At 37.0% G+C, this 24,782-nt stretch overlaps 3 protein-coding genes across 6 annotated transcripts in view; all 3 read right to left on the bottom strand.

Moving 5' to 3' along the window:
• Nucleotides 1-387: 387 nt before the first annotated feature.
• Nucleotides 388-8,986, bottom strand: traf3ip2a (TRAF3 interacting protein 2a). Its single transcript, XM_056764525.1, has 10 exons — nucleotides 8,837-8,986; nucleotides 8,623-8,676; nucleotides 5,349-5,879; nucleotides 4,731-4,848; nucleotides 3,857-4,026; nucleotides 3,070-3,158; nucleotides 2,917-2,985; nucleotides 2,713-2,817; nucleotides 1,704-1,778; nucleotides 388-1,015 (listed from the first exon to the last, which is right to left on the bottom strand). The coding sequence occupies exons 1-10, from the start codon at nucleotides 8,913-8,915 to the stop codon at nucleotides 869-871; spliced, it is 1,437 nt and encodes a 478-aa protein (XP_056620503.1). The 5' UTR covers nucleotides 8,916-8,986; the 3' UTR covers nucleotides 388-868.
• A 1,702-nt stretch (nucleotides 8,987-10,688) lies between these two features.
• LOC130434526 (probable G-protein coupled receptor 139) lies at nucleotides 10,689-12,104 on the bottom strand. The gene is made up of 2 exons (XM_056764731.1): nucleotides 12,005-12,104; nucleotides 10,689-11,710 (listed from the first exon to the last, which is right to left on the bottom strand). The coding sequence occupies exons 1-2, from the start codon at nucleotides 12,075-12,077 to the stop codon at nucleotides 10,689-10,691; spliced, it is 1,095 nt and encodes a 364-aa protein (XP_056620709.1). The 5' UTR covers nucleotides 12,078-12,104.
• Nucleotides 12,105-13,531: 1,427 nt separating this feature from the next.
• The window catches only part of fynb (FYN proto-oncogene, Src family tyrosine kinase b), a 91,136-nt gene continuing 79,885 nt past the window's right edge, over nucleotides 13,532-24,782 (bottom strand). For 3 of the 4 annotated variants that reach the window (XM_056765314.1, XM_056765315.1, XM_056765316.1), the window contains exons 7-12: nucleotides 23,283-23,447; nucleotides 20,356-20,535; nucleotides 19,995-20,071; nucleotides 18,968-19,121; nucleotides 18,531-18,662; nucleotides 13,532-16,164 (exon numbers count right to left, since the gene is read on the bottom strand). In XM_056765314.1, the coding sequence (XP_056621292.1) occupies nucleotides 15,956-16,164; nucleotides 18,531-18,662; nucleotides 18,968-19,121; nucleotides 19,995-20,071; nucleotides 20,356-20,535; nucleotides 23,283-23,447 (917 nt within the window). In that variant the 3' untranslated portion in view covers nucleotides 13,532-15,955. Of the gene's footprint in view, nucleotides 16,165-18,530; nucleotides 18,663-18,967; nucleotides 19,122-19,994; nucleotides 20,072-20,355; nucleotides 20,536-22,751; nucleotides 22,908-23,282; nucleotides 23,448-24,782 lie in introns of all 4 variants that reach the window. The other variant, XM_056765317.1, reaches the window with a different exon arrangement.

The raw sequence follows: 24,782 nt of genomic DNA, 5'->3' as shown, positions 1-24,782 counted from the left end.
CAGTTGGAACCACAAGTAAGTTCACCACAATCAGCATTTATTTCTAGCCTTATAAATGTTGTGTGTTTGGTTAAATCCTTATTTTATTTACATGTAATTATGAGTTTTACAACATAAGCAGTTCATCTCATGAGAGCAAAATCATGCTGTAATTCAAAATTACAAAACTGTCTTTTCTATTTCCTTTTATATCCTTTATATGCTATATCCTAAAAAATTGCACGAAGATGCTCCTTTACTTTTAACTAAATGTTGTGGAAGAATGTCTCCATTATGTTCATTTCTGGGTTTATGAATAATTATTGCAAAATCTTGTGTCCAGGTTAAACCCCCTCCCCCCATGCACACACGAACAAGAAGACATAATTGAATGATATACAATTAAAATGGTTATATAGGCCTATTTATTTTCATTTTTAAATTACATTTGCTAATTTAAGCAAATTCATGTAGTTTGCACAGGCACGTTTTAAAACCACAACTACAGCAAATAAAGTAGAATCCCATAGAAATACATTAAAAAAGAAAGGTATTTATTAAACAATAAAACTGCATTATTTAATCAATGATTTGTGTTTATTACAAGTTTTGAAAAATCAATGTAATTTCTGTGATTGTAATCAGTAGAGAATATACACTCCCTTAAATGACTATATATAAATGTATACAGAACTTATAACCTAATCACTTTCAAAATTTAAATGAACTATTGGGTTACAGATCACACTTAGGATACCTATAGTACAAAAAAAATAAAGGAAAAGCAACCATATAAAGGAGTAACTTGTAAATTGCTCCACTGCATCCATTACGTTTTATTCAAAATCTTACAGTGAATATCTACATTTGGTGGAATGCATAGAGGGGTTTATAGAGGTTTGATGGTAAGTGTAACCTCTTTGCCCAATGGAGGGATGATGTATTTCTCTTCCCTGAGTAAACGCAGTATCAGGTCCTCAGCATCTTCAGGCCACCTGTACCGACGAGTGCTCAGCAACCACAGTGGAACATGACTCTACAGCGAGAGAGAGAGAGAAAGAGAGATCTTATCCCTCTGGAGCATTTGGGGTCAATTTGACCCTGCTGCAACTTTCCTTTGCTAAAAAATGACGGTTCCCATCGTCGAAGTGGTATACAATTTTGTGGCTTTTCATACATAATCTATCCATACACACAAATTGAGCCATGGGCTATCCATACATATAAAACTAGGCTTATCAATTCAAAATGTTGTTGTTCTCCAATGTTCACTCTTCACCCCTGTTCATTTCTGCACTGCTCTTGGTCTTATTTACATGTTGTTCTATTAATGTCTTCTTAGTTCTTAAGTTAGTGATTCTTTTTTAACATGCAACTACAACCTAGCTCTTGTCTTTTGGGTACATCTTATTGTGACATAAGATGTACCCAATCTTTCTATGGCATTTTGTAAAACATACTCTAACCAGCAGATGGTACTATTCTAACACTTAGATCCATACCCAGAACTAACTTTTGTGTAATTTAAATCCTCAATAAAGTGTTTTTTCATCAAAATGTAATATTTCATACGCAAGCTAATGGTTTACTTGAGGAATTTTGTGGTGAAAAGTACTTAGTATCTATCAAAGCACAGCAAACATCCATAAATGAGAAATAAAAAAGATAATAATGAATAGAACTTGAGGGATAAACCTATTGTCACATGCTTTTTGATATCATACCTGGTTAGCACTGGGGAAAAGCACTGGCACCAGTCTGAAGTTGAGACATCTTTGCTGAATAAATTCATTTTGGATCTGAATGGTTGAAAATATGTTAAAAATTACATTTATTTGTGACATATTCAGAAATGCCAACAAGAAGTTATTGTGTGATATAAATTGTGAGAGGTTGTTATCTGGGAATAACAACCTGCAAATGTCGCAATTGGCCAATCAGAATCAAGCATTCCAACGAGTCGTGTAATAAAGATATGCATTAAAAAGAAAGCACTGTCTAATAAAGTTTAAAAACTAAAATATCATATGCACATATCTTGTTCAATTTTACAGAACTTCACATATCTTGTTCAATTTTACAGAACTGCTTTATATCCAGGGCTTGGGTTAACTGTATGTCAGGGCTAGTCAACTCCGGTCGTGGAGGATTAGTGATCTGCCTAGTTTGCTTCCAACCCAATCCTACACCTGTTCATCACTTTAAAGTAGTCCTGAATAAGTCGATTAGCTTGGTCAGGTGTGTTTGATTTGGGTTGGAACTTAACTCTGCAGGAGCCGAGTTGACTAGCCCTGCTGTATGTTTTGAGAAATCGATAATTTTATTGCGTGGTTCTCAACTCTGGCCCTCGAGATCCATTTTCCTCCAGATATTGGCTAATCTTGGCTAAACAAGCTAATCCTCAAGTCATAATAACTTTCACATATACCTGATAATTTTAACGATTCCACTTGGACTGTTGGGTTAAAGAACACAAGTGTAAAGGCAGAGAAAGTAAACATTGTTCATTTACAGTGTAGCAATACAAAGTGTTGCAGTACTGTATACTAGCTTTCCTGTAGATCAGTGGTAAGAGCATGGCGTTAGCAACGCCAAGATCATGGGTAAAATCCCAGGGATTGCACATACTAAAAAATCTACAGTATAATGCAATGTATGTCGCTTTGGTTAAAAGCGTCTGCCAAATGCATAAATGTAAATGTGATACAAATTAATCGTGGGAGTTGCTCTCACCTGAGTGTGTATGTATTTAGTGTGTAATCCGTGTTGATCAGATCCATCTCCTTCAACATCTACTTTATACTTGGGGCTGATCACTATGATGATTAACACCGACTTCTGCAAAACGTAACCTCTGATAAAATTCCTACATTCAACTAGTCCACAGTTCATTTAATAATTAAGCAATCTATTTTTAAATTTTGTCTTTTACTTTACATTTTTTAAAAAGCTGTCCATCCATTTATTGATGTCCATTTGTCTCACTCTGTCTTCAAATATATCGATCTGAAAAGTAAACAACCATTTAATCTGCCTAGTATTCCTAGGTATCATTTATGTATTTGAGACATCATGTGCGAGCATTCTTACCGCTGGTCTGAATCCTTGATTTAACAAAAAACTCACAAAGGGCATCAACTCTGCAGCAATATCCACTGAGTATGTTATGAAAACATCCCCTTGAAAGGATAAAAATGTTTTAGTATTAGAGTTCACGGAAATCTGAAAAAAGGCATAAATGTTTTTGGGAACACCTTACAATAAGGTGTATTTGATAACATTAGTTAATATATTAGCTAACATGAACTAACAACGAACAACACTTCTACAGCATTTATCCATCTTAGTTCATGTTTATTTCAGCATTTGCTAACATATCTTTACAAATGTAAAAATAAAACCCCCAAACTGCAAGTAACACCCAGGCATGGATCTCTGGTGACCCATACCAATCCATCGAGATAAGACTCTAAGTGAAACTCTCTTTTCGTTCATTTTGGGACAGACTTTCAATCATACATATAGTATAGAAATGTCTAATCATACATATATAACTTTTCCATGTACTGTATTGATCTTTCTGTTTCAATTTTAACCTCTTCCAATGCCAAACTGTATGTGTGTGTATGTTAGATAAGTACGTGTCCCATTTAGTCAATGAAGTCTTGTTTTGTGACACAAGTGACTTTGTTTGTAGTTCACCCTCATAATCTCACTGTTCCAAAAGCATACCCCACCTAAATGTACATTAAACCTCATAGAAGTCTGTATCAGCTGCCCTGGCTGACATAGCGTAAGGCATAAATTGCATGCTTTTGGCCTACATTTGTAAAAGGGTGTTCAGATACTGGGAAACAGTATTGAAAATATCACTTACTGCAGTCATCAGGCAGACTGATGGTGCGTTTTACTGCTTGGGGTTGGCCAACGGAACCTGGTTGGGACGGGTAGATGCACACCTCCGATATAAGCTCTCTAACAGGTGCCGTGCTCTGACGGGGCGTAACCTGAGGTGGCCTCAGGGGGGTCACGTGTCTAGGTAAAGGCCTTGGTGGGGAAAAGAATGCATGAGCGATTATTATTCAACAGTCACACAAATATACTGTACATATTTAAGGAAGGTTAAAGATGAAGTGATAGTGCTTAAGTCACATTGTTCAGATTTACACTTTTCAGATCTACAAATGGTTTAATTATATTCCCGTCTATAAGAGTGGAGAACGTATTTGAACATAAAGAAAATTACCAACAAAATTTTTTGTATGACTAAAATGTTCAAAAACAAACACCATAAAATTCCGTATAATTCAGTCTGACATTGCAAAACCTGGTGATCATTTTCCAACATAAAACAGCTGGTTGTTTATTTTACAGCTGAGCAGTTCGTTGTTTCTTTTTGTTTGGAAGTGTTCTACAGCATTGACATCAGTTTGTGGCAGAATATTGTTATGGATACTAAAACTACAAAACAATGACACACCACTGAATTACTTCGCTGACAGACACGCCCTGAGAGTCAAGTACACTGTAAACTATTATTCTATCTCTTGGTCAAACAATTTTCAAAAATATGAAAAGTCTTCAAAAATATGCAAGAACATGTTAAATACATTTATTGTGTCCAACATGGAAGTTGAAAAAACTAGTCTTCTGTTCATTAACCAGCTGCAGTCCTGGTTTAAAGGTAGCTCTTGTTCTTGTGGAGGTGACTGGGTGTTGTTTTATCGTGAAAATGACAGAGAGCGAGTTACCTTTTCAGAGGTTGATTCTTGGCATGCTGAGGTGGGAACTGATGGTACAGTGGACAGTTGGCCTGTGGCTGCTCGTGCTTACCCTGGAAGCCATTTAAAGCCTCTGGGTGGTATTGACCTTAAGAATAACAATATTTTTAATGCCTGTACATGAATGTAAATAAACAATTGACTTTGTTCATTGCTTATTTATATATATAAGTCATACTCATTCAAGCCCATGTAAAATTAGAACGGGCATGTTCATTTTTCATGCACTTTTCGTTTTGTCTATCAATGACAATGTATATGGCAGGAAATTCATTTTAAATGATGCCATCTTAAAGTACGCAATACGATACTGCTTGATATGTAATAATACAATGCACAAGTCGCACATACCACCTTGATGGTGTGTTTTTTATAAGATGTGGAATTGAATAGCTCCTGGTCACCATTGAACATGATGCCATGTGTGCATCATTTCAGTTTGTGGACTAAGGTCACATTCAAATAACAATGACATAAGAATGAGTAAATACATTTTCAGGTGAACTATCCATGTAAATAAACAAAGAAAAATGTAACTAGTCTCATCATGAAGCAAACATATAAATCGTTAGTTTTAAAAAGAAATACCATAGCATCTCTGCTGTTTTGCCTGAGAATGTCTGCATAAATTCTCCCCCAGGTCAGAGCGAAGAGAAAACGGCATTTCCAGACTTTCTTCATTCTCACTCACAGGGTTGTGGCTATGTGGATATGGGACAGGCACATTTTGAAGATCAAGTCCAGAGAAATCTTCACACACGTCTTCTATGCGGTCTCTAATAGGAGGGCCTCTTCTTGCACTTTTAGGCAGATATTGACTGGGCAGGCCTGTAAAGCTGTCTGTGTCTACTGAATCAATTAGGGACATATTGATGACAGGAAGCTCAGTTCGAGTGACCCTTACATCGCTGTGAGAAAGCCGGCAGTATCCACCTGGGTAATCCAGACTGCTTCTGTCATCGATCGACACTACAGGACTGAACGTATTCGCTTTGCCTGTTTCTCTAGGGCCAGGGTTGTATGACTGGCAACGCTGGCATGCCGGCCATGAAAGATTAAGAGAGGACAAGGACATAGACTCATCAGTTTCTACAGGGATACTAGGGTGTGGACAGCCATCTGGAAAAACAAAGTACATGAATAAATGTAAGACGCAATGGCAAAAAAAAGCTGGATAACCTAAAATGCCTCAAAAAATCAATAATGTATATACCATTAAAGTTGTTATTTTGTGTTATGTTTAGACAATGCACTGTAACTCCCATGTTCTCTAATATAAAGCCTATAGCTTTACACTGTATAATGACGATAAATCCACTGTAGTTCTGGCTTATTTTCTGTATGTGATATTATAGCTCATCCTTCATCAATTGTAATATTTTTTATATTAAATAATTTAAACATTTTTAACGTTTTCATTTACAGATAATTTATGATTCCTTTTGATTTGCTATTTACGATAAGGTGACCATAAAAACCAGGGGTATTTCCTAGTTAAATGGTAAAAATATCATTAAAATATCATTTTTTAATGATGGGACAATACATTTTCAAGTTTTTGTACTATTGCAATTAATAACAATATAAAATAAAAGTTTTTTGCAGATCAAACTGACCATGGTTTTAATAAAGTTTACTAAATCTCTATGGATAATAGTCTACTGTGAAAACTGTGAATACTAACAATTGCAAATAATCAAAACAGTATTGCATGCATTGACAAAAAAACAATAAACCCACAAAAATATAACAAATATGAAAACATATGACAAATTATACTGTAGTTACCATTCTTAATATTCTCTTATTGTATTTCATATTTTACATCTTAACAAACTGTATACAGTCATTCCATCAAGTAATTAAAACTTTTAAAATATATTTTTGGAATTTAGTGCTTTTGGAAAGGGACCTTTACATTAAGCTTTTTATTCGCATTTTAGGCTCATTTTGAGCACATATATCCTTTCTGCAAATGTAAAAGTGTATTTGCGGTTGCTTAGATAAATATTTGTATTTGGTAATTTTGCTGTGTACTTTCACCAACGTGTGTGTGAAAATTACTAGATCAGTGGTGGGAATTCTGTGTTGCGACGACGGATCTTAATGGTAAACTTTAAAATTTTGTCCAAAACAATCCAGCTCCCTGACCTGACCCTGTTTTATAACGCATACAAACTGTTTTACTTTAATTAAACATGGGTAGTTACTTTGTATCTTGAACTCAATAACTTTTACTCTAGTCTTTCGATATTTGATAATAACTTAATGATGCTTTCTTGTGTCTCGTCGCATGCGACCAAGTTAATAGTGTAGTTTAAAGCCCCCTTTTTTGATATAAATAATCCCTACATGGTTGCTCTGTTACTCTTCAGCATAGACAAAAGAAGAACTAGACCGATCGTTGGCTGCTGGATCGTACGTCAAAGGCTCCCCAATATTGGTCATGGCAACACTTCCATACAGGCACATGCTACTGTATGGCAGAGCTGCAGATTTTCTGGATATACACACATTTACTAAACGATTTCAATATTACGTAAACTGAGTACGTTTCGGCTTCGGATATAGAGCATTAGACACTAAAACACATTTATTATCATAAGGAATGTTTAAAACTCACACTTGTAAAGCCATCACTTTGTCTACTTTTCGCTTAATTATTATGCAGTCACCCCTATTGTGTTACATTTTGAAGTCGATGAAATGTACGTGATCAGAATACAGCTCGTTCACTTTGAAATATTAGGAAAAATAGAAATTGTTTATCTCATGTATTACTTTATGCTATTTTATACTATTCATAATGACCGATTGTATAATTTGTTTTACAAATGACACATAAATGTCTTACTGCTGTAACTGTTTTACTGAATCCATAAGGAACATCAGAAAAAGCTATTTCCCCAATAACAATCTTGATTTTTCCAGATGTTACGTAAATAAATTAATATTACCTTGTATTTTTTGTGTGATGATTCAAATCAAAAGTTTCTTCATACCATCTCAAGATGTCTGTGTTTTATTTTCGATTAATACTTAAACGTGGTTATTTTTATGTTTTATGCTGTTGTTTGTCTTGCATATTCATAATATATTTCACCAAACATGTTCTATATACTGTACTTCCGAGAATAACAGGCACAATGAATGTCCTATGACAAATAATCATTTTTCTAAGTCTAAATATTGAGATTTTAAGTATTTAGTGACATTTTAGTACTCCACATAGCCCTATATCGTAAATCATTGAAATGTGTTAATAAATGTAAATGTTATTGTGCTCTTAATGCCCAAAAAGTGCAGCTGCTCGTTTACTTGCATTTGTTAACATGCTACTCTTGCCACGACCAATGGCGTCATCGTTGACGTATCGCAGCAGCTGACCAAAGAACCAATGCACGGTTTATGGCTGGAATACACTACAAGAATTTTAAATCTGAACAGATTTTTTTTAACTAGACATCATACGCTTGCAGACTTTTTGAAAGTTTCAGATAGAAACACACTAACTGATCAAAACTGCAGACTGCCACAGACTTTCTGCATCAAGTCCAGACTGAAAATCTGATCAAATGTCTTGTAGTGTATTTTAGCCTTTCTTTGTTTCTTATGTCTATGGTCATCAGGATATGTTGGTCAGGTTTTTTCAGTGTATGGGCGTGTGCTTTTCAATGGGGACATTTCCGTGGACAGCTCCAGGAACAGAACACCAAAAACCGGGACTCTCCCCCGGAAAACAAAATGAAAACGAAAACTATGAAAGTTAACTTCACCCGAACCCTCTAGCACTCAAGTTAACACAAGACATTTTCAACCACACAATACTGTAAAAATAGAGCTCTGTTACAAATAGATTTACCTGGAAAAGACTCCATTGTTTCCGTATGTGAGGTCAAACTGTACAGAGGGCTATCTGAGGACAAATGACACAAAATTAAACTCTCTAAAGTCAGTTTATAAAATCTTTACTAACCATAAACGCACACTTTTAGAAAAAAACATTTTTACAACCAAAGTTTAGATCAGTTTTAACTGTTGAATGTTTAAATATAAGTATGAACAGACTTTCTTACCTGTAAACTGTAAACAGCACACCTGCTTTCGTGCCGAAAAGGAAACGCTCTCTATGTAAATGAGGGAAATTCTTTTCATGCAAATATTGCGGAAAAGTAGAGTCTGGTCGGACTGGAATCGGTGTGCTCAACGTCATGCAGTGATGCGGTGCATGACACATATGATATCGACGTATCGCGATAACAATTCAAATGCATTGCTGTGAAACATGCTCTCGCGGTACTTTGAGCATGAACGCCCATCGGTCTGCGCAGCTCCGGACGAAGTCGAACACACCTATTGAAAACGAAACCACACGAAAACAGATGGGTGGGACTTCACCTGTCTTCCGCTTGGATGTCCGAATAAAAGATTCGAATCGTTCGAGGAAGAAGTGACTTGATTCAGTGATTCACTAGAGCCATGTTCGTTGTTCATAACATCAGCATCAGATTTGTAAATGATCAAAACTTGTAAATACACATTAAACCATACCATATGAGGGGTGTATACAAGCGATTTTTGGATGAAAAGGTGCTTTATGAAGAACCATTTGTGGCTTAGTGGTTCCGAAAAGACCCTTTAACATCCTAAGCACCTTTTCTGTTATAGAAAGTTTTTTGTAGTAGAAAAGGGGTTCTTTAGAGCAAAAAAAGAAATCGTTCTTTTAAAAACCTTTGAGTGACTGGTTATTTTGGGAACTAAAATATTTTAAGCTTCTTCTATTGTATTGCTTTTATATAACCTAACTTAATGTAAAATTTTAGTCCTGAAGCAAAAACAGTATCAACATTTTCTGAAATCTAAATGGTGAATGAAGAAAGAACCGTCTGATACTGAAAAATCACTCTTTTGTTTAGAATTAAAAGGTTCTTTCTGAAATAAATTCATTGAAGCAATACATTTTCAAGTAACACAAACAATTTCCTTATATTTTTTTTAATACATGAAATTAGTTTGGTAATAATGTGTTGACATGTAGACAAATATGACATTTATTTCATATATTAGGGAGCAAAACTTTTTGCTCAAGTTAAACGTAAAACGCAGTACTTAATGATTGATCTATGGGGCGAATGTTAATTTTAGGTAGGTATATGATGGGTAATGCTACACATTGTTGCAGGAACCATTTAGTTTCCATTGGTTTATACATAAAGGAGCTTCTTTAATCCGACCTATAGTTCATTCCAGGGAAGGTGGGACAGGCAAAATGACTTTCTACAGATGAGTTTTGCTGAAACCTCACAATAATATTTATGTTGCAAATAAGACTTGTTGACATTGTTGAATATTTGGCCTTTAGGGCTGTATTTTGAAAAATGTAAGGCATTCATCGCATTAGGGGGGTTCATGTCAACATAGGAATTATGAAGCTAACAGTAAGCGCTGCAAGCTAGAGTCTATAAATATGAAAATAAACTCAAACAAAATAGAAAACAAAACAGGAAAAGTGCTGTGGTTTGAGCTGCTCTCATTGACAGCAGTTTTAATAAAACAGTTAACCTTGAGGTTTCTTTTAAACATAGTTTTGCATTGAATTGTTTCATCAGATATTTCCAACGGCCACTGAGGAGCCCGGCCACATGAAAAAGAAAGCTGATCCTGATTGGTCCTCTAGTATGCATTCAAAGTGTCGATTGGCTCGCAGATAGAACCTTGTATAACCAAAATTTAATTTGATTTTGTAGATACAAACTTTTTCACACATTTAAACAAAAAATGCCACTAAGTAAATAAGTTTACTCAATTTTGACAAAAATGTCAGATAGAACCTTATGATTCTAAGACGACGATATCATCTGCATTTGTGATGAACATATTCATCTTTGATAAGTTTTTTGGAGCAAAGCAGCTTTTTTTGTCCCAGGCTCAATTGCCCTCGGTTCTCTTTAGTTTGGTAAGGACAGCATGGACCGGATCTATTATCAGGATCTCTTTGTGGTCAACAACCGAAAACACTTTCATCGTCTTGGTAGTCTGGTTTAAGAGTGAGCCCGTCTCTTTGTTTTTAGCCTGGCAGGTCACTGTGTTAACAAGCTCCTGCCTAAAGCTCCTGCTGACCACACAGTAGAGCAGAAAGTTGGTGGTTGAGTTTAAATTGTGCAACATGTTAGCCACGTCGCTAATAACGTTTATGGGGATGCTGTAGTCATTACGGTCAAACTCGTTGTAGTTGTATTGAGTACGAAGGATGCAATATGTAACAAATCGAGGAAGGGTCAGAATCACAAATGATACAGAGACCGTCCCAAGTAAAATGATTGTGCGTCGGACTACGCCCCGCTTGTTCGTCCCCCTGATTGCCCTCCACTCCTCCTTGGTGAACAAGCGACTTGAACCGTTCAAGTGATAAGCAATGAGTGAGTTGAAAATGAGGACAAGAACGATTGGAAGTCCACCTGAGAGAAAACTGGTGACCCAGACCAGAACTGTGGTAAACGTGGCTTCCCTATAGTGACAGCGTAATACAGTGATGTTCTGTCCATCAGCCGTGATGTTAACTGGCGTGACAGTGTTGATCCAGCTCATGGGCACGGATGCCATGTGAGACAGCAGAACAATAGTCACGCAGATGAACAGAGCGGCACGTGCCTGATGGAACCGTTGTTTTCCCACGGTGATGCTCAGAACCAAATAGCGCTCAATGGTAAACATCACGACTATCCAGCTTGAGCTGAAAAGGGCACCGTACTGCAGGAAGCCCATTATGCCACACCACGGCTGAGAGTTCCAGAAGGGCTCCACTTGAAGAAAAACAAGGCAAAGGTCTAGAAGGATTACCCATACCAAGTAAAAGGTGTCCGTCAAAGCAAGGCAACTCAGGTAAATGGTTGCTGTCTCGGACATGCCGCATCTCCGAAAGCAGATCATATAGAAAGTGAAGAGGTTGGCTGGAGAAAGATGGGAAATAAACCATTTTAATTCTGTCATGAACTCACAATATTAAAAATAGTGCAGTGTAGCAGGGTTTCGACCTTTTTTTACCATTATTTCTTCATTTAAAAAAGCCCTTTATTCAATAATTGAATATTAAATATATAACATTATAAAAATATAATTTCAACCATTTGTTGGATATTGTAAACATGAATATGAACATTTTACACCTCTGAAAGTTTTAGAGATGATTTTAGGATAAGACCTATCCCAAACTCGAGGCTTCTGCCTTTTTTTGTTTTAGTTACCTGGAATTCCCGTAATGCACAACAGAGGGTAGTAAACCTTCTGGATAGCAAAAAAGATGTCTCCCCCATCCATTGTCAGCAAATGAGCGCTTGGTAGAAAAACATAATCACTAAAAAAAGTGTTTTGAAGATAGTAAATTTCCCTTTAGATAAAGATGCTTTTTATAATAGTATAGCAGCACACAAATGCACAAACACTGATTCACATATACCACATGCACAAAAACACACATAGTCTTCATCGTAGAAATAAAGTCAAAGCTATTCAAACATTTCTTTCAATTTAATACTCAAAGACATTTTTGCGAAATTTTTGTTATAGCACATGTCATTTGCAATGCATGCATTTCCCATCGTAGGTGTTATTATAAATAAAATATAAAATATAAATTTATAAATATGGAAAATATTATTTATTCTTTCGAAGTAAACATCATTTTGGTTCAAACCTTTGGTTTGCCAAGTTAAAAGAGTTACAAAATGAAGTTAAAAGACAATCACAGAAAATGTAAATTAATCCTATAATATCCTCATGTAAGATAACTGTGAGCGTTTTTAAACACAGATTTTAAAAGGTGCATAACATTATTGTCACTCTCTCAAAATAATATTAATACAATTTAAAAGACAATAGATTAATATGTAACAAAATTATATATTTTTTGTCGCTCAAAAATAAAAAAACACTACTTTTTAGGAAAAAAATACTGTATTTATAAATACAGTATATAATTTCTTACTGTCTTTATAATTTCTTAAATGATTACATATTTGCAAAACCAACAGACAAACCGTAATGATTTATGAAAAAATGCCACTTAAGATTTTCAGTATAATCTATGAAAAGTTGATATATCATGATATACGTACTGATAAATCTAAGATGATGTACTTACAGCAGTGCCAAAATCTGCATGTATGAGTGCAGCCAAAAGCCAGTTCATTTTATATGTCGACAACTCTGACAGATACCTCTGTACAGCTAGGAGGGCTCACCTGTAGACTAATGTTACTCACACACTGGACACACAGACCCTAGAAGATGGAAGAACCTCCCACAGATGTAACATTTTCCATATTAAAATATTGAAATGTTCTATAATCTACTTTTCAATCTAAACCTCACATAAACATGACGGCATTATTTAACAAAACATGATTTACGCCTTCCAGGGAGTTAAGCATTTCAGGAAGATGTGCAAATGTATTCTTTCTTCTGTTTTACTATGCTTGTGAGAATTTTTTTTTAAATAATGTTTGAAGCTGCAGAAGTGAAGAGAACATTGTGTCTCATTGAGAATGTCTTATTGTATACAGGTCTTAGACTCAACAAAAAGCACCTTTAAAATGGAATTTGCATATCACTACTGTCCAACTTCATGGTTTTATTTTTTACCATAAAGCATTATTATTAGACACTCCTTTTTTTGTCACTGAACCAAAACCTTAATTTCTTTGGCACACAATCATCAGGTTTTACAAAAAGATGTGATGTGTAGAATGTAGGCGCAAGGCTTGTAGAAAATGTAAAATATTATGTGCTGTTTATTTCCAAATGGTAAACGAGTAAACAAAATAACATGTTAAAAAAGGCAAAGTCATTTTTTATGTGGAAGTCTACACTTAAAGTACCAGATGCATTACTCAATAGTTTTGGGGACAATGCAACAAGGAAAAAAAAACAAGTGATAAAATGCCCTTATCTTAACCCAAACACGTAATCATAGATCTATGTTAGACTCAATTAAACACATTATGACAATGCAGTATGAAGACTAAAAGTATACTCTATGGGGAACAGAAAAAATGGCACGAATGGTGAAATGAACAAGGACTGGTTGTCCCAGTAACCAGGTTGAACAAAAACTGATTCTCCCTCCTTCACATAAGGCAAGCGAAAGGTTTGTCACACTGGAATAACTATTTGACTGTCTGTCACATGAGGCTGTGTCCGAAACCAAAAGAGCTGCCTGCTCATTTTCTGTCTAGCTATTCAGTCAACACATAAAATTTAAGCATTTTTTTTAAGACAGCTAAGCGAATATTTCATAACTACAATGCAGATTTCTCTGTACAAACAAAATAGAATCATCCAAAAAAAAAGATTTTTATAGAACTGTTCATTTCAGTCCTTGATTTGTCAAAAGCTTAGTTGTGTTCATGATAAACACAGCTGCATGCTGCGTCCAATGATTCTGTATAATGTGAAGAACTATTATCAGGGACATTTATTCAAGACGAAGGAATGCTTTTTGTGATGTTACCTCATGCGAGTTGCATTGATGCAATTTTTTTGGCCTATTTGCATGGTGTGGTTTATAAAGAATTAAGGTACTTTAGGCCAGTACTGCATTTCAATGCTTTCAAGTCATGGCTTAATGGGCTGCTTCGCATTAAACCCTATCGACTTACACGATATACAGGCTTATCAATTTTTAGGATCATTTTTTTGTCTTGTGTTCAGATTCTATATTATGCCACCAATTCGATAACATGGACAGCTTGAGTGACATGCCCCTTAAGAACAATAGGTAACGGAAAATTCTGTCATTACCCTTAAATCACTTCAAATCTGTATGACTTTCTTTCTTTTGCAGAACACAAAAGAAGATATTTTTAAAAATAGTGTTGGTAACCAAACAATGGAGGTATCCACTGACTTGCACTGGTTTTTAGAAGTGAATGGGTACTGCCTTTGTTCGGTTACCCACATTCTTCAAAATATATTCTGTTTCATTTTTGGGTTAAATATCCCTTTTAATTGCAAACGTTTAGAAAGTAATTTAGAAAATAGACCAAGTAACTAGACAACATACAATTTCGATCATTAATCATTATTGATTCTGAAGCAAAACAACCAACACAGACAGGATATATCCATCCTGCTTTTAAATATTAACCAGATAAAGGCACGTTAGTGGATCGATCTTATGCAACCAGCAGATTCAGACGTGTCCTGATGTCTTTCTACCTCTGGACAAGGCAGAATTTTGCATGTTTCAGACACAACCCAATGGATGGGGAGCCAGAAAATATAAAAAATCTTCGCCATTAAAAAACATACACAATCACTGGGTTTAATACTGATAAACACCTGGTAGCTAAGCAACTCAACAAGAGAGAGTGGATATGCTAAAATAAGTCTTTAACATTCGGCCACAAACAAAACTATAACATACATTATGTGTAAAATAACTTTTTTTCTAAATTAGGTAAAGATATTATGGAGAGGTCAGATTTCACAGACTAACAAAATGTCAGCTCAGCATTTGAAGCACTATAAAAAAGAAACAAAATAAATACATGAAAAATAAATACATTTGTCTTGCAGGTTAAGCCTGAAGACTTAAATGTTAAAGACGTCTTAAACTTTTGTTCCTTTATCTAGAGGATTTCACCAGAAGAGGAAAGACCAAATTAACTTCCTACATTCAAAGAAACCAAATATTATGTCCAGACATAAAGACCTGAAACAAAGTTTTATGCTTTGGCAAGTATCAAAATCCTTCATAGACTTCCACGCAATGTAAGCATAATTACTACCTTGCAAAGGAAAACAAAAGGGTGAGGGAGGACAAGAAAGAAAAAAAGAAACATGATTGAAAAAGAACCAAAAAAGAAAAATGCAAACAGGCATTTCGTATTTACATTGAATACAGGCAATTTTTTATCATTATAAAGGTTATGGTCACAGCCATGAAGGAAAGCCTTCCCACGCCCTCTTTCCACAACATTTCCCACAATTCCCTCTGCTGCGAACCTCAGCTTGCATGTCTATCCTCCTCAAGTTAAAAAAAGTAAAGTGGTACAGTCTCCCCTGGTTCGATTGGGGAATGAGAACACAGGGAATAACAGGAGTCAAGGTGAACCTATGAAGCGGTACATGGCTCTTGAATGGAGGGCAGCGGGGGGCCTATATGATGCCTCAGGAAGGTTGATATCAGGGTGGTTCTAGAGGTTGTCTCCAGGCTGATACTGAGGTTCAGTCGCGGTGAAGTAATCTTCAAGGAAGCCCTGCAAATACTCGAAAGTGGGCCGCTCTTCTGCATCCTTCTTCCAGCACTGAAGCATCAGCTCGTGTAGAGAAATCGGACAGTCCTGAGGACATGGCATCCGGTAGCCACGCTCCACTTGTTCTAGTACTTCCCTGTTATTCATACCTACCAAAAAATGACGGAAACTCAGTAAGAGATTGAAAAAATATGCTTAAGCTTAACAACAACTGAGTTTCAACGCAGGCCAAATGCGGCCCATCAATCATTTTTACCTGGCCCGCCTTAACATTTCAAATAATTGGAGAGACATTAAGAATGGTGTGCTTTAAATGCACGTCCCCCTGAGACATCACGTCTTTAAAAGTCCGAAACGCTGCTTCACTCAATACGAAAGTAATTCCCGCGGCTCATAATGATTACCGTCTTATAAAGCGATTTGATCGGTCAGTCCAAGAAACTTAATGGTTTTTACAACGTTATAATCAGCAATGCATTGCACAGACACAGGCAATCTGTTTGAGCATGTGATAGGTCGCGTTCTCAAACGCGTCTTGTACCCTTCAAAGCAGGCTAACTGTAGGAAGCTTACACCACGTGAAAGGTTGTCTCAGATAAGGGAAAACGGTATTTGTTTTGCATTCATTATTATTTTGTCACTGCATTCATTATGTATAACGGCTATATTTACGAAAAACAGCTGTTCATCTCCCCCAGAACTCGCACTCTACAAAGGATCTGCCCTATACGTGTGTGGGGCACATGGATGTAAATGGAATCAACCGAAGGTGTGATAATAGCGTTCAGTTTCTTGTACAGATCAATTGACTTGCTTTATAAAACGCTAATTTAACGTCACAAGGGGCAGGGATTACTTTTCTGTTGAATGTATTTGTGTTTTTTACTTATTGATTTAACTTGAATTAATTCAACCAAATATCTTCTTGAAAAAACAATGCCACTAACATCTTGGATGTACTGGAGGACTGTGGGTGAGTAAATTAGTAGCAATTTTTGGGTAAAGTAACGAATTAAGGAATATAAAATACAATTAAAAATACAATGTCCATTTTAATTTAATATCCTGAAAGGCAAAATACTGGATGCAATATTTATGTGCAAGTTTTAATATATGGCCTATAAGTAGCAGCAACAAAAACAGTATAAAAGGAACAAAGCGCCGGTAACAGGCCTGGGCGTGTCAGCTCGAAGCTGTAACCTTTCATTGACGGAGGCCTACTGGCGAGAGGCCGTCCTGCTCGGGTTTACACCGCATAAGCGCAACTTCCTTAAGTAGGTATGCGCTGCAGAGGCCACCTCCTACCCGTGGGGAGGAATATGGTGGACATAGGTATGGTCTCGTCCTTGGAGGAGAACGCATGGAACGTGCGGACTGAGTAGTTAACCGCGAGGTGAAGGTCCACCTGGGGAAGCTCATGGGTCACCAGGAGTGGGAACCATTCTCATGAGGATGAGGGAGCGCCTGCAAGTTCACCACTTGGCCCCGGAAGGGGGTAGAGGGAAGTTTTGGGCACGCATCCGGGCCTGGGTCTCAAGATTACGTGAGAGTTTCCAGGGCCGAATTCAAGGCAATCCCGGGGCACGGTGAATGCTTGGAGGTCCGCTACCCTCTTGAAGGAAGCAAGCGCCATCAGGAGGGCCGTCTTACTCGTCAGGTGAGGAAGATCGGAACCTCCGAGGGGCCCTTGGGGTGCCCAGAGGCCCCCCAGGACCACTTTAGGGTCCCAAAAGGGTATGGAGCGGAGACAAGGCAGATTCCGCACTCTCGCGCACCTTAGGAACCTGGTGACCAGGTCATGTTGCCCTAGAAACTTTCCATGAACTGAGTCGTGATGAGTGGCGATAGCGACTACATACACATTCAGTGTGGAGGGGAGATATTAGTCTCCAGACTCTTAAGAAGGACAGCACAATCCTGATCGAGCACCTCAGTGGGTCATTCTCGTTGAGAGAGACACCAGGACGAGAAGAGGCGCCGTCTAAAGGTGTATAACCGCCTATTAGATGGGGCCCTAGCCTGGGTGATGGTCTCCGCCATAGAGGGGGAGTAGCCAACTCAGGATCTTCTCGTCCCGTCTAGAGACCAGACATGGGTGTTCCAGAGGTCTGATCTGGGATGCCAGAATGTGCCCTTCCCCTGACAGAGGACCTGCTCTCTCGCAGTGTCTGTGCAAGGAGGCTCATTGGGGGGGAAGGCATACTTCCGCCCATCCCGTGGTCAGCTGTGCACAAGGGTATCCGTGCCGAGGGGGCCTCGGACAGGGAGTACCAACTAACACCCCTAATTAGAACTATTAATTACCTGTGATTGGTTACATCACATTATCATACATAATTCCTGTCACGATTCAGTACTGGTATGTTCCATTTCATTTCCATTCCATTTAACATTTGTTTATGTAGCGCTTAAAAAATGACACAGCATTTAACATTGTAAAATGCTTGATGTTTGAAACCTAAACTCATTCGGTTTTCCATGTTCCTGTTTTACAGCAGAATTTTGAATAGTTTACCTGGATATGGTACTCTGCCTTTAGTCACAAGTTCTGTGAGAAGTATTCCAAAAGACCAAACATCTGATTTAATGGTAAACTTTCCATACAGAGCCGCCTCAGGAGCAGTCCATTTAATTGGGAATTTGGCTCCTGAAATGCAGAGAAACACAAAACAGGTATTAACCTGAAAGAATACACTGGACACGCTAGGTTGTCATGTCCAGCGAAATATAATCAAAATTGACTTTTGACTTCTTTCCATTTTTAAGCTGGTCCAGGCTATGCAACTTGTTGGGATGAAAAACTTGAAGAATGAGAAAAAAATTGTATGTGATAAATAACGACTATTCCATTAAGTAGCCTATAGAGACAATCACAACATACAGTGGAATACTATTCTGGCCTTTCATCTGGGTGAACTAGAGATATTTGTGGAGGACTAGCATCTTTCTCACCTTGTCGGGCAGTGTACTCATTGTCTTCAATAAGTCTGGCCAGGCCAAAGTCTGCGATTTTACACACCAGGTTATCACCCACCAGAATGTTAGCAGAGCGCAAATCTCTGTGAATATAATTCATTCTCTCGATGTAGGCCATGCCTCCAGCCACCTAAACACACAAGTGGGAATAGTAAATATGCTGAGCATTAAATTAGCTCTAGTTTTACACACATTGGGCCTCATTCATGAAACATGAAAATGTACATCATTCGTAAAGTTGTATTGACGCACATTTTTGGATTCATGAAAATATTTGTATTTTCAGAATCTTAGATGGTACGAAAGAAATGTACACCTGCTCAATACCACGTGTTAATAGTGCGTAAAACCGCACGTGACTTTCTGTATTCTTTTAGACAAACTGATGACACTGCATTTTGATGCACTGCATCATATTGATATTTCACGAGTTATTTTGCGCTGTCTTGTATGATTTATTTACTTTTTAATTTTGAGGAAAACGCAGAGCTTGTCGCAGTCCTTTTCTACACAGCCGTCCAATCACAGTGGAGAAGAGGCGGGACAAACACTACATTGACATACCATCATACACAACATGCAGAAGTTAATATTAATGGTTACTGTATTTTCATATTAAGTAATATTCTTTAAAATAAGATACTAGTTACAAGAAAGCTAACTGTTTCGGATATTCTAAACCACATCAACCAACGCATCTCCTCAAGCGGTGCCTCCAAAGCCTTCTCAGGCGCCGCCAGTTAGTTCGTTTTCAGAAGGGCACTGGGTTTTATTATTTAGCTGGCTGAATGCAGACACAGTTTAAGTGATTAATTTATTGGTAAGCATATAGCCTGTAATTCATAGGCTGGGATTATGACAAACTGGGGAATGTTTCATGAATGAGGCCAATTGTGATCAAAATAAGTTATGCTGATAATATTCTTAAATATAGTAGTAAACATTGAAGCAAAAGTGACTGTGAATCTGTCTTAGTAGTAATTTGTATTACAAGTTGCTTTACCTGGGCAGTCAGGTCAACTAAATTGGGTAGTTTAAGCCCCCGTCCCTCCCCATCCTTCAGGAAATCTAGGAGGCTACCTGAAAAATATCACATGCACTTGGTCAGTAAAAAAACATTATTCTACAAATTGTCATGGCACTGATATCATAAACAGAAATTCTTAACATAGAGTATGACCAAACAACATCTTTCGTGTAAGAGTTTTAGAACATTAGTGTAAGCTTTTGAGATCATTACAGATTGAGATCTGGCCCTAAATTTGCTTTCCACGTACAGGATTAGGACCAATGTACTTTGTAAAAAATCTCCAAGTGCTATCCTGCAAACGCATCTATTTTATTATTTGACAACAACCTCTGACCTTGTCCCATGTACTCAGTGACGATATAGATAGGCTCCTCTGAGACGACAGCATATAGTTGCACTAGTTTATCATGTCGTAGTTTCTTCATGATCTGCGCTTCCTCTAGGAAGGACTCTGGAGACATGGTGCCGGGCTTCAGGGTCTTCACAGCCACTTTGGTGTTGCCGTTCCAAGTACCTGACAGCAAAAACCAGATAACTTACAGTTAGCACATTGCACACCAAACCTAAAAAAACCATTTGTTTATCCAACAAAACATCATTTATTTCATGCAAACTTTCTTTGCAGTTAAAACAGCCATTTTGAACTCTGGGGAGAGTTCACTGACAATAAATTGTGTCTTATGGTAGAACTCCGAAAATTATCTGGACAGTTTTTCAACGTTTGGTTTACAGTGGACTTTGTCATGATTGGCAGTTTTAACCGCAGGAAAAAACAGGAGTTGATATCAACCATGTACCGGGTTGTTAATATCCACAACACTGCTTACCTTTAAAAAACACAGTTCAGTATATCAAGAGCAATCGTTAGATACCTAAGTGTGGGAAAAGGGAATACAGTAAAAATGTACTGTAGTTTGCCATACTACATGCAACTTATAACTTAAAGCAATTCACCCTTCGCAAAACACCGTAGCGTGCAGCTGATGTGGTTTAACCAGAGGAAAACTCGCCTAAATATATTTGCCTCATTTTATTTTCGGGCCGATAGAGCTGATAATTTATAGTGCAGCCCTAAAATGAAAGGTTTTAGAAAACTACTTATTTCACTGTGTGAATGTCACAATGGAAATGGAAATCAGTGGCACAATATTTCAATATAATCTGAATATTTTACAAAAACGTTTTATTATTATACTCACAGAATATGCTTATCAATTATTACAGTATAGGTGGCAGTGTTGCTGATTAGAAAGCATTTAGAGAATGGGAAGCTTCTTGCCTTAAAAGTACACTTAAAGTACACATCTTGTACCCGTTCATTTTTTTCTGATTTTGAAAAAGCTCATCTTTATTAAAGAATTTACTGATTCATGTCTGATCTGGTTGTTTTTGTTTGACGTTGGAGCCAAGTTTCCTAGTGTTACTACTCTAAGTGAGTTTTTCCCCAACACTATTATCCACACACTGTTTGTGCTCATGAACAACTAAAGGCCTGTGGTGTTTTAAAGGCAAGGCAGATCATTGGGATGTACAGGTCTACATAGAAGTGGGGGAGGAGGTAGAGAGCAGATACCTGTGCGCACACACACATGCAAAAAAAGAACCCTGCACGTCATTAATACAATAAATGCAACTCTTTTGAAGCATTGGTCAAAATACACTCTTATTATGCAAGTTAATACTTACCGTATTTATTCTTACCTCTTTTCACTGACACAAATAAAAATACATTTCTTACAAAACTTAACATATTATATTATATATTATTATATTAGAAAATGCAAAGACATTTAAAGGATAGTTCACCCCCCCAAAAATAAGAATTCTGTCATCATTTACTCACCCTCTTATCATTTCAAAACTGTATAACTTTCTTCTGCAAAACACAAAAGAAGATATTTTGAAGAATTTTGGTAACGGAACAATGGGGGTACCCATTTGCTTCTATTGTATGGAAACAAAACCAATGCAATTCAAAGTTGTGTGGTTACCAACATTCTTCAAAATCTTCTTTTGTGTTCTCTGGAAGAAAACAATCCTTGAGACTGGTACAGGAAAACCGATTGCTGATGTCTGAGCTTGAGATCTGGTATTACTTCAGAAAGTTGTATTTTTTGATGTCTTATAGATATACTGCTAAACAACGTATAACTTTTCACCCTTCCCTCCCCACCCACACACTTACCCAAGACTGCTCCCATAGGATCTCTACCCCAAAATTGCACTGTGAAATATATTATTACATTATATATATATATATATAATTTTTTTATTAATATAAAAGTTTCTTATACATAGTTAACTACTCTGTGCAATATACATATTTATCTTATAGGTTTTATACAAAGTTTTTTGTCTCTTTTTATATTGCTTTTTTTTATATTTTTTCGACTGTACATTTTATTCCTGTTGTGCTATGTGTCATTGCGACAAATTTAATTTTAGCTGAAATTCTGAAATGACAAATAAATTCAGTCTTAGTCTTAGTCTTAAATACTGTATAAAGAAGACAAACAAATTAAGTGCTGCTTACAAGGTGAGTTAATAATAACAGAATTTTTATTTCTGTTTGAAATTTTCCTTCCTAATAAATTATACAAATATTAATGGTAAACGTTTATATTACTATATAATAGAGGTGTTGTAAGAATTAAATAAACACCGTTCTAATCTTTAATTTTTGTGTATAGGAACAGTATGAGAGGGTCATAGTGGAGGCAGTTTTCTTACCATACCAAACATCAGCGAAACACCCCGCCCCGAGTTTCACGTCAAGCGTAAGAGACTCACGGGCGATTTCCCAGCAATCATGGCTGAGTCCCACCGTTTCAGGGGTGTAGAACATGCACAACCCCGTTAATGTAAAGCACAAACCATCTGCATTCTCTACAGGGAGAGGGAGGGAGGGAAAGGGGTTAACTATAAAGACGGCGGGAAACGTGCAATAAGAGAGATGGAAGGCTTTCATGTTGTTCTGAGAGGCTCAGTCACTTTACAGTACAGGGATATTACAGTCAAAACATTAACGATATTAAAGATATCCGATTTATGTTAAATGCCATGTTTGCTTTGTGACTTTTCAGTTTTGAGCTATATTGCATTGCATTGTTATCAAGGCATCTTTTATTGAACCCAGAACACTCGTTTAAAAAATAGCTTGCATATCCAAATATCTGTAAAGTGACTCCAGCCATCAAAATGACCTGCCTCCATCTCCCTGTTTGGTTGTCTGTTGCTAAGCACAGTGGGAGGAGGCCATACCCATCCAAACCTCCCCGAACTGGCCGTTGCCCAAGCGCTTTATAAGCTGCAGTGACTCCCGTGGGATCTCCCACACATCTTTGGTTTTGACAGACAGGTCGGTAAGCCTTGGCATCCCTTTGTGGCAAGGGACCACCAAGCGACAGCAAAGCCCTGCTGCCCTCTCTGAGCGCGCACACACAAACATAAACAGTCAGAGAGAAAGAAAAGATTCAGCAACAGAATAAAGTGAGTGGAGACTAAACGCAGTAGCATCTCAGAATTGGGAAAACTAAATTGTTGGGTTGTTCAGCTCGGTAAAGATGTAACCTAGCAATCTCATTAGGTCCAAATTGGGATCTCCTACTGTAGATGTAAAAGTTTTGCATACAACAACGTCACCAAAACGCCCCCAAAATGTTATTGTCAAGTAAATGAATGGGCATAAAAAGCAAAAGGAAAATGACCTAAAATGTTTTCCCGTATTTACTTGAAATGGAATTGTGTCATAATTCAGTAAAGATGATTATAATAAAGATCATTCTGTTCTCTACCTGGCACAAAGAATCATTTTTCGTTTGCTTTTTATTGCATTTTCTGCTGAAAATCACACTCTTGTCAAACTCTTTACATGACAATATTGGTTATCATTACTATAATGGGCAGTTTTCCCATATTAAAAAATGAAGGCATAATTTACTATGAAAATACATGTCTAATTAGTTATGACTATTAAAAAGATATGATCATTAAAACACTCATGCCTTCTCTTTTTTTAGCAAAACATGTTATGTAATTGACATTTTAGGCTGTTAAGGTATTGAAATTTTTAGTGTCTTACTCTTACAAGTTTTGACGTGATTGTGCTAAAAAACGACAGACTTTAAATGCCTAAAAAGACAATTTGTTGATACAAGATCACATCAACAAAATCATGTCAATCTTAAAGATTTTGTGAGAATCAACTGTATTTTACTTTATTTACCTTCTTCTTTTACATACATTTTTAGGGCTATGTTTTTATGTATTCTATATTTGTTTAACATGTGTTTTTTTCCCTTTGCAGCTGCTTGATACTATGCAATTGTATAGAGGGTTATAAAATCGACTTGACAATTTTCCTCGGACCACTGGGAGATCACAAAAATGAATCTCCAAAGGGCGTACTCGCACTGTCCCAACTGAACCTCGAACAGGCGTGTTTGACAACTTAAGCCTGTTTCCATTCCCTAGTGTTGGCGCTTGTAACTGCGCTCGTGCCCTAAACTGGTTGGAAGAGGTTTGGTTTGGTTTGGAAAGGGGGGCAAGTGTGAGCGCAAATTGTGGCAGAGCACGGAACTGAAAACTTGATGTAAATTATTGCGACCTCCTTGAAGTAAAGCCGTGTGTGGATGGTAAAGTATAGTTGGAGCGCAGGCTAGCGGGTCAGTGGGGATTGTTTTTTAAACTGACTTTAAATGTCCTTATTTAACTTGGCATAGCCCTGACTAATCCTTGTCCAAGAAACAGCGCCTTAACGTG

Source organism: Triplophysa dalaica, chromosome 13, assembly GCF_015846415.1.
Source record: "Triplophysa dalaica isolate WHDGS20190420 chromosome 13, ASM1584641v1, whole genome shotgun sequence".
Lineage (NCBI taxonomy): Eukaryota > Metazoa > Chordata > Actinopteri > Cypriniformes > Nemacheilidae > Triplophysa > Triplophysa dalaica.
Note: the sequence above shows the minus strand (reverse complement) of the source record. Positions and strands in the feature narration are given on the sequence as shown.